This window comes from Scardinius erythrophthalmus (assembly GCF_964197995.2).
Source record: "Scardinius erythrophthalmus genome assembly, chromosome: 24".
Lineage (NCBI taxonomy): Eukaryota > Metazoa > Chordata > Actinopteri > Cypriniformes > Leuciscidae > Scardinius > Scardinius erythrophthalmus.
This window is the reverse complement of record NC_138244.1, coordinates 29495279-29505463: the sequence shown is the minus strand read 5'-3', so window position 1 is coordinate 29505463 and position 10185 is coordinate 29495279. Positions and strand designations below refer to the sequence as shown.

Here is a 10185-nt window from a genome sequence, read left to right as displayed (position 1 = left end):
GTTGCCTTCATTCTCTTCACTGTATATACATATATGACACAACCCTGTCTCTTTTTGCTAAATGTTCGTTTTAATGATCAATATTATAATGTTTTTTATTTATCATATTTTTAAAATGAAAACAAAAAGAGTCAGGGTTGTGCTTTATATTTCGTGTTGTTGTAAATATGCAGTGAAGATAATCAATTGCGTTGCCTGAACCTCATTTGTGTGGCCATTATGTTAAAGATCTTTTTTAAATGAAAATGAAAAGAGGCAAAGTGGTGGTTTATAACATATTTTGTTTTATTTGTAGCCTATAAAGAGATAACCGGAGTAGCCAGAGCGAGCCAGAGTGACGCTATCAAGTACGCCGCTGTTCCATTTGCAGAATTATCGGACTTGCGTCCTCCCGTCCTCGGGAGTTCGTTCTCCTGAGTCGAACTTGTCAGTCCGAACTACCAAGGACTCAAGTCCGAACTTTGCGTACTTGGTATTGAGAAACGGCTTCTGTTTTTCAACGGCTCTGCTCGATCCGTACCGGAAACACGATCTGTTCTGCACATGTGCGAGAACGAAGTTTTTTTTGCCACTTCCTGTCATCTTGCCATTCGTCTGCGAATTTTATCATCAAAGGTAACTATGACAAGGCTTAGACTAATCCAGGATTTGGCCTTAGTTCAATTGTGTTGTGTAACAATATATCGTGCCACAATATATCGTAATACAAAAATGCAACAATACGTATCGTGGATAGTTAAATAAAAATTACTGTGTGAGAAAAAAAAATTGTTTTCAGAGGTTTTGTGTAAGTAACGTTACTACATTAAACTACTATATAATGTTGATTATAATGTATAATAATGCAATGGGGGATATTTGTGGGTCCTGATAATGCCAAACGTCTTATGTTACCAGAATGTTAAAAATATTCGTCTAAAATAATTCAGTATTTTCAGCTCAGTATTTTTTTTTTTTTAGATGTAAAATTTACAACAATAACTGGCTTATACAGAATTGACAAAAACATGAGTGTTGACAGGAAATGGAGCACGTAGAATAACACACAACTTTAGGGAGAAGAAAATATATTAAAGTTAAAATAAAATAAATAAACAATAAATAAAATGACAAAGGATAAATAAAAGTAATAAAAGGGCTTCAGTTACGATACGGATCGTGTAGTGATATCTATGGTGTCGAACAACAACTGCCGTAAATGGTTTCGACATCAGACAGGAAGGAGACGCGTTCTCGCACATGCGCAGAACAGATCGTGTTTACGGTACGGATCGAGTAGCGACATCCCCGGCCACTATTAGAGACCGGCCTTTATTTACCTCCGCCGACAGCGAGACCGGCCAATGTTAGAGACCCGGCCGGTAATGGAATTCCATAATGTATAAATGGAATACAGGCCAATATTAGAGGATTTACGGTTTGTGATTTGTGCCAAATCACCAATGTGTGAACAACTACATTTTTTATATTTCTTATATGTTTTATACAGCAAAATGAGCCTGGGGTCAAATTGACCCCATATAACACAGATGCTACAAAATGTGTACAGAACATTGAAAACATATCATGATGCTACTGTTACAGTATGTTTACCCAGTTGTCCCCATTAAATTGGGAAAAGTCTTTTTTATTTTTTTATTATGTATTTAGATACGTTAAACAATGAATGGGGTCAAATCGACCGCAAAGGTAATAGGAGGGTTAATGTGATAAAAACACTAAATAATAATTTTGACTATGTATTGGTATGTAATTTACATACCAATAAGGTGTTTGGAAAAGGTGTATTTTTGTTTAAACATTTTTTGTTTTTTGTTTGTTTTTTTAAGGTCTATTTATCTTGATGCCTTTAAGTGTCCTTATGTGGATGATTGGATTTTTTTTACTTGTTTTTTTAATTGAAATAATTTTTGTATCATAAAATAAAGTGTTTCTATTTTTATTCTGGACCCACATCTTTTGTCCTCATTTAGCTAATGCAGTTTTTGAGTTCTAGCAAATATTTCCCTGGATGGGGGAATTCCCGGGGTGCTATAGTGAATTATTTATTAAAAGACTAGAATTTACTTTTGTGAATTCACACCCTAGTTTACAGTCCCTTAATATTGAAAATGGCCCTATAGGTTCTGGCAGTGATGAAGAGGGCATGTGACAATAAGGAAGTTTGTTAATGAGTAACCTTATTTTGTGAAAAATTAACACATGAGTTTTTAGTGTTCAGCTCAGCCTATAAGAACGTTATGATACCATTGAGCCAGTGTAGAAGTAGGATGTATCTGGGGCTGTGCTGAAGAGCAGGAGATTCACTGTAGAACGTTAACGTGTTTGGAGTATGGCGAAGTGTAAAACAGACTGCATCGAAAGGCCTCTGTCTCTGGCCTTTGAAAAGCTTGGTCATGTTGTTGGTAGTCATCCATATGTGTTTCTTTTATTACCTTTATTTGTTTCTGCTGCCCTTGGAGCCGGTTTCATCTTTCTTCATGAGATGGAAGCAAATGATATTGAAGACCAGTTTACGCCTGTCAATGGACCTGCCAAGTTGGAGAGAGCATTTGTGGTAGAAAATTTCCCACAGTCAGAAGAATTTTCTCAGCTACGGCTTGTGTCTGAAGGCACTTATGCCTCTTTGATCATCACACACTTGCAAGGAGAAAATATATTAACAGAAGCAGCTTTTAATGATATAATAGAGCTAGACAGACAAGTGAAAAGTATGATGACAGGAAACATTTTTAAAAACCTCTGTGCCAAAACAAAGGGAAGGTGCATATCAAACGCAATTTTAGACATTATAAATTACAATCCTACTGAAATAGTTTCTTCAAATATAACATACCCAATGCATAATGACATGTTTTTGGGAACAAATATCGGCAAAGTAGAGCTAAAGCTGAATAGCTCAAAGCTCACCAATGCCAAAGCGGTCAGACTTTTTTATTTCTTAGACGAGAAGAAGACAAAGGAAAACCGTTACTGGCTTGATGGTTTTCTAAAACTCCTCTCAAACTCTACAGAACAGACAACGGTAAGTAAAAAAAAAAAAAAGATTGTGAGTTATGAGTTATATCTACATGTATTCAGATACCTAATGACCATTGTGTATAGGGGTGGGCGGATCGATCCTGAAGTATCGATATGATTCTGATGTTGTATCAAAAACGATCGATCCTCACATAAAAATATCGTACCAAATGTATGTTTGGTTGTTGTTTTTTTTACCAGTAATTGTATTAATTTGGCACGAAATTCAGTGCGTAAAATAAGTTTCTACGTGGAAAAATATGTAAATGTTAGCGAATAATTGTGAAGGATAGAACTATTTCTCCTAGTCATCTGAATACAAGATGAAACCAATCAATAACAGAGTGTTCGCTGCTGATCCTTCGCTGAGTTCGCTCACAGGCTCACGGTGCACTTGGGAAACGAAGCCCTAAACGATTCTTATTAAATGACAGAGTTATTTAACAATAAACAAACTAAAAGTGTACACAACGGTCCAGAATGTTGATGTCAGTAAGAGTTTTTAATGAAATTAACATTTTTATTTAGCAAGGATCGATGCATTCAATTGATCAACAGTGACAGTCAAGGGTTTTACACTGTTAAAAAATCTATATAATATAAATGCTGTTTTTTCAACTTTGTTCATCAAATAATTCTGCATAAAATGTATCATGGTTTCCACAAAAATATGAAACTGTTTTCAACATTGATAATAATAATAACTTAGCATCAAATCATCATATTAGAGTGATTTCTGAAGGATCATGTGACACTTAAGACTGGAGTAATGATGCTGAAAATTCAGCTTTGATCACAGGAATAAATTACACTTTACTATCACATAGAAAACAGATAGCCTATGTTAAATTGTAATAATACGTTTTAACTGTATTTTTGATCACATAAATGCAGAAGAGACTTAAAAATCTTACAGACCCCAAACTTTTGAACAGTAGTGTACAATAATGCATTTACTATAATTAGGCAAGTTTGGCAAAAGTTCAAGTGGATTGTGCTATGTTCTATAACAATTGTTGTTAATAAATCTGTCAGAAAAAAAAAAACATGTGCAAAAGCTTAACCTTTAGGGGTACAACAGCCTGTCACTGGCAGCCCTTTATAATGGTTTTTCTATACAGCAACCAAATTACTAATTACAGGCGAGTTGAGAGCACAAATCACAAAATATTTTAGTGGTCATGAAGATGTCAGATTTAGCATATTAATGATGCATTCACCTCATAAATCATTACACACTGCTCTAGTACAGGAAAGTACATGTAAGCTCAAGGGCATGCTTTTAAAATGAAAAAGTATTGTTATCGGCGATACTGGTCCCTGTATTTACTTGGTATCGAATAAATACCAAATTTTGCAGTATTGCACCAAAAGTCATTTGAACAACAATTCCAATATTTTGAACCAAAATATTTTAAATTAAACCAAATCTATGTATAATTGCTTGGTCATAATTTGTCATAATTATTTCTTCACTGTGCTTCAACACAATGCAACACATTCCTGTTTACAGTAACTATACTGAACAGTGTTTTGTGTTTAATTTCTACAGGTCCATGTGTCTTACTTTACATCAATATCAAGACAGAATGAGTTGGAGACCAATTCAGACTCTGTGATCCCTCTCTTCTCTGTTACATATGTGCTGGCCATTACCATTTCAATTCTGTCTTGTTTAAGGTATTATAAAGATGTATTTATCACATTAGCACATTTCTATCCTTAGCTATGTTGGTAACACTTTATGGTAAGGGTACATGAATTATCATGAATTCATGTATAAATTCATGCATGAAATATGCATTCATTCATGCATTAATATCTCATGAATCATCAGGAACTAACACGAGTTCAACGTTTTTCATTCATGACTTCATGGATGAACAACACCTTAATTAAACATTAACTAAGATGAGTACATCATCATGAATTATGATTTATTACGCATGATCATGATAATTTCTTTGTTCACACAAAAAATTGGTCTTTACCACCCATTGTGGATACAGCTATGGTTATGGTACATGAATCATCATGAATTCATGCATAAAAAAGTATTAATTCATGCATGCAAGACTACTCTTCAAATTATTAAAGGAATGTACAAAAATCCACATTATCTAATGCATGCATACAGGCTAGAACAGTATATCAATTAATGTGAGAACTGTTTTTTCTGAATTATGATCTGAGTTATCCAGCATGTTCATGTCTTCTTTATAGCCTGCAGGTAAATGGACAGACCCCAAAATTGGCCAATCACAGCACATATTATACGAATTCTGTTGGCATTCAAATACAGTAGTCATCATTAACTAAGCATTATTTATCAATGACTTCATCATGTGTGTGGCCCCTCAACTAAAGTGGTGACTTGGTGCTTTGAAACACTGATGAACAATGTGGCATAACTGTGAAATGACATGAATATGAACATGAAAGTTCAAGCCTTTGCAAACAATGTACTGTGGACACAAATGGACTTTGATCTTAACTTTACTGCTTTATTCTTAAACGGTATAAACCGGTTAAAAACCATAAAGCTGTTTAAAAAAAAAAGTTTCACAAACAGCTTATCTCTTTTGGGGTAAAGAGTCACCTTTTAATGTATGCTACTGATGTGACTCCTCCATATCATGAAATTGTAAAACAGCTTTATGGTTTTGTAGAGAGTTTTCAGATATACAGGCACTTAAAATAAAGTTCATGGTGTAAGTTACTGAATTCCTTCTCAGCTCTTTCCAGCTGTTGATTTAACTGGTTTATACCGTTTGGTTTCAGAATAAAGCAGTAACATAACATTATTACGATTTACAGCTAAACAATGTACGTTAAACTATTTACGAATATTTCATATTATAAAGATATCTATATAATTTCCCTTTTACCATTTTATAGATTATAAATGTAAGATCCCTTAGCTGCTAACCCTACTCCCACACTTAAACATACCCATTTTATAGACAATATTACAGGGTTCCTGCAGGTTACAGTTAGTCAAATTTAAGACCTTTTTAAGACATTTTAAGACCATAAAGATTAAAATTTAAGACCTAGACGACGCATATTCAAATCAAAGAATTCATTTTATGTCAATGAATTCAGTAATTTAAAAAGCATTAACTTAATTTACAGATAAAGCAATCACATTAGTAACCTTCCAGACCCAACAACGCATGTCAGAGAAAAGAACAGAATCAGATAAAAAAAATTTACAGAAAATTGTACTTTGCATATTATAGGCCTACTGTAAAAAACACATAATTAGTTGATTTTAGTTGATCATAACATGTACAAGTTCAAATAAAGTTGACAAAAAAGGTTTTTATAAAAAGATAAACCTCACATATTTCAGACTTTAATTTATCTTTTTTGACTCATTCTTTTTATAAAAAATGATTTACTGACATTTACAATACACTTTAGCTTATCTTTTATTATTAATAGTAAAATTCGGTCCGATTTTCCCGTGGCGTCTGTCGTTGCTATGCAACCATGCACTGTGCTCTCCACAATGACAAAAAAGTTTTAGTGGCTAATGGATTTCCACCACCGAAAAACGCTTGCTGTAGCTCCGCTACAAGATTTATTTACGGAGAAGAGAAAAACACCCGTAGTGTTTGGGTGCGCCCACATTCTTCATGTCTTTTTTCATGTCGCTGCGCCTGGAAAAAAATTAGCGCGTCGCTTCAATTATAGTGCGCTCACCGCGCGCCTACATTTGAATGAACTTGAGCGCGAAAAAGACGCGATATGTGAACTGCCTATTGGCGAGCGACTTCGATACTTTTTTCTACTTTGTAATAACTTTCTGCGGCCAGCGTTTCTGGAAATGAACGAGGGTAAAATCTTTTTTAAGACGTGGCTAAATGAAATTTAAGACCGCGGATGAAAATCTGGCTGTTTTTAAGACGTTTTAAGGCCTTAAATTTAAAGTTCAGAATTTAAGACTTTTTAAGACTTTTTAAGACCCCTTTTTAAACTGTATTAATAAATGCGACTGAAAATGTAATTGATAAGACAATTGAATGCAATAGAGTCAAAACATTAATGCCATGATTTTAATATGCATAAGTTAAATAGGAATACGCCCAACTTAGTACGTCGTTGTTTGTATAAGTTGTTTATAGGTAAATAAATTAGCCTACGTTTTTGTGCTGTCAATACGTAAATGTTATATGTTTTAGTGCTGTAAATACATCAGTATTATATGTTTCTGTGTATAAAACAATGGTAGAACTACACTTTAAAAATACACACGTATATTCTCATGAGATCACGTTGCAGGTTAAGGTCAAAGTCCATTTGTGTCCACACAGTACATTGGCTTGAACTTTCATGTTCATATTCATGTCATTTCACAGTTATGCCACATTGTTCATCAGTGTTTCAAAGCACCAAGTCACCACTTTAGTTGAGGGGCCACACACATGATGAAGTCATTGATAAATAATGCTTAGTTAATGATGACTACTGTATTTGAACACCAACAGAATTCGTATAATATGTGCTGTGATTGGCCAATTTTGGGGTCTGTCCATTTACCTGCAGGCTATGAAGAAGACATGAACATGCTGGATAACTCAGATCATAATTCAGAAAAAACAGTTCTCACATTAATTGATATACTGTTCTAGCCTGTATGCATGCATTAGATAATGTGGATTTTTGTACATTCCTTTAATAATTCGAAGAGTAGTCTTGCATGCATGAATTAATACTTTTTTATGCATGAATTCATGATGATTCATGTACCATAACCATAGCTTTATCCACAATGGGTGGTAAAGACCAATTTTTTGTGTGAACAAAGAAATTATCATGATCATGCGTAATAAATCATAATTCATGATGATGTACTCATCTTAGTTAATGTTTAATTAAGGTGTTGTTCATCCATGAAGTCATGAATGAAAAACGTTGAACTCGTGTTAGTTCCTGATGGTTCATGAGATATTAATGCATGAATGAATGCATATTAATGCATGAAATTATACATGAATTCATGATAATTCATGTACCCTTACCATAAAGTGTTACCGCTATGTTATTTATCCCTTGTCTCTTCCCTCAGGTTAGACTGTGTCAGGACAAAGGTGTGGGTGGCTGCGTTCGGTGTCGTCTCCGCTGGGATGGCCGTGTTGGCCAGCTTTGGTCTGCTGTTGTTCTGTGGGATGCCTTTTGCCATGACCGTGGAAACAGCACCCTTTCTGATTCTGGGTAAATGTCATTTATTTCATCACCTAGTAGGTGTCTCACAGCTGATGTTCACAGGCTCACTTTCACTGCTTTCCTCCAGGTGTTGGTGTTGATGACATGTTCATTATGATCTCCTGCTGGCAGAAGACTGAAGTTTATAAAGCCGTTGAGCTTCGTTTAGCAGAAACCTATAAAGAGGCTGGCGTGTCCATCACTATCACCACACTGACAGATGTGCTGGCTTTCTACATCGGTCTCATGACGCCCTTCCGCTCAGTTCAGTCCTTCTGCATGTACACCAGCACAGCTCTTCTGTTCTGCTACATCTTCAACATCACCTTCTTTGGCGCGTGTCTCGCACTGAATGGTAGGAGAGAGAAAGGCAACAGACACTGGCTGACCTGCATGAAAGTCCCAGAAGCCACTGGTGATGGTGGAGGCTGTTGTGTTGGTGGGGCGTATGATGAAAACACACGTAAGGAATTTGAAATGCCAATGGATTCATTCTTTAAGAACTATTATGGCCCTTTCTTAACTAGAGTGTGGGTTAAGGCGCTCGTGTGTCTAATCTATGCCGGGTATTTGGCAATCAGTATCTATGGATGCTTACAATTACAGGAAGGTTTAGATGTGAAAAATTTAGCAACAGACGGCTCATATGTTGGAAGTTACTATGACAAAGAAGATGAATTCTTCTCTGCCTTTGGTCCTAATGTCATGGTAGTTATAAAGGATGAAGACTTTCAGTACTGGAACTCAACTGCTCGCAAAAGTCTTAACTTGTGTTTGGAAAATTTTCTAAATCTGACAGTGGCAGATTCAGGCATTCCACCGATTTCTTGGCTGAGTGAATACATGAAGTTTGGACAGAATAGAAGTTTGAATTTAGACCTTGAAATGCAATTCAAAAGCCATTTAATTGCATTTCTTAATCAGTCAGGTTTTAGTGAAGATGTTAATTTTACTAACAATCAAATCCATGCGTCACGTATGTTCATTCAGACTGTGAACATCCGCATAGCGATCGATGAGAAGAACATGCTGGATGCATTTAGAGAAACCGCAGAAAAATGTGTCGTTGATCTGATAGTGTATCACCCCGCATTCATCTATTTCGACCAATACGCCGTCATTGTCAGTAATACAATCCAGAATATAGTAGTTGCTACATGTGCAATGTTAGTCATTTCACTCCTGTTGATCCCAAACCCTCTTTGCTCTCTCTGGGTGACATTTGCCATCGCATCTGTCATTGTGGGAGTGACCGGTTTCATGGCATTATGGGATGTTAGTTTAGACGCCGTGTCTATGATTATTCTTGTTATTTGTATCGGGTTTTCTGTCGACTTCTCTGCTCACATATCCTATGCTTTTGTGTCAAGTGAAAAGTCCTCAGTGGATGAGAAAGCCATGGATGCCATCAATAAACTGGGCTATCCGATTGTTCAGGGTGCAGTGTCCACTATCGCAGGTGTGGTGGTGCTCGCGGCTGCTGAAAGCTACATCTTCAGGACCTTCTTCAAAATCATGTTCTTAGTCATTCTGTTTGGGGCCGTACATGGCATCATATTCATACCGGTGTTCCTGACCTTCCTTGGCACTTGTAGTAAAAACAAACAAAATCTTCCAGAGCCCAGTGACACAAGCGAACGGCGAGTAAAAGCAGTTGTGATTCAGAATGTATGGTGTGCTGATCCTGACTGTCCATAGGCACTGTGTCAAGTGGTTCATAAAATGGATAGATGAACTTTTTTCTTTTTGTAGGAGCTTAGCGCTATATGGCACTTTGATTTGACCATGCAAGAAGATCCTGAAATAGCAATCATTCTTATGTATACATTATATAGCCTACTTACTGTCATGGAATCACCAGGCTCCACCATTGACACAGAGAAGATGGAGTTAAAACGCTACAGACGTGCTCACGCTCATGACCGCTACTGAACATCTGAACACAAACAGCGA

General features: G+C 36.0%; 1 protein-coding gene across 1 annotated transcript; it reads left to right on the top strand.

Annotated features, from left to right (window-relative positions):
* Positions 1–2332: 2332 nt before the first annotated feature.
* On the top strand, positions 2333–9930 carry LOC308684644 (patched domain-containing protein 3-like; the record flags this gene model as incomplete). The annotated part of the gene is made up of 4 exons (XM_081355901.1): positions 2333–3025; positions 4574–4701; positions 8096–8241; positions 8321–9930. 4 exons carry the CDS (start codon positions 2333–2335, stop codon positions 9928–9930), a joined length of 2577 nt encoding a protein of 858 aa, XP_081212027.1.
* Positions 9931–10185: the final 255 nt, after the last annotated feature.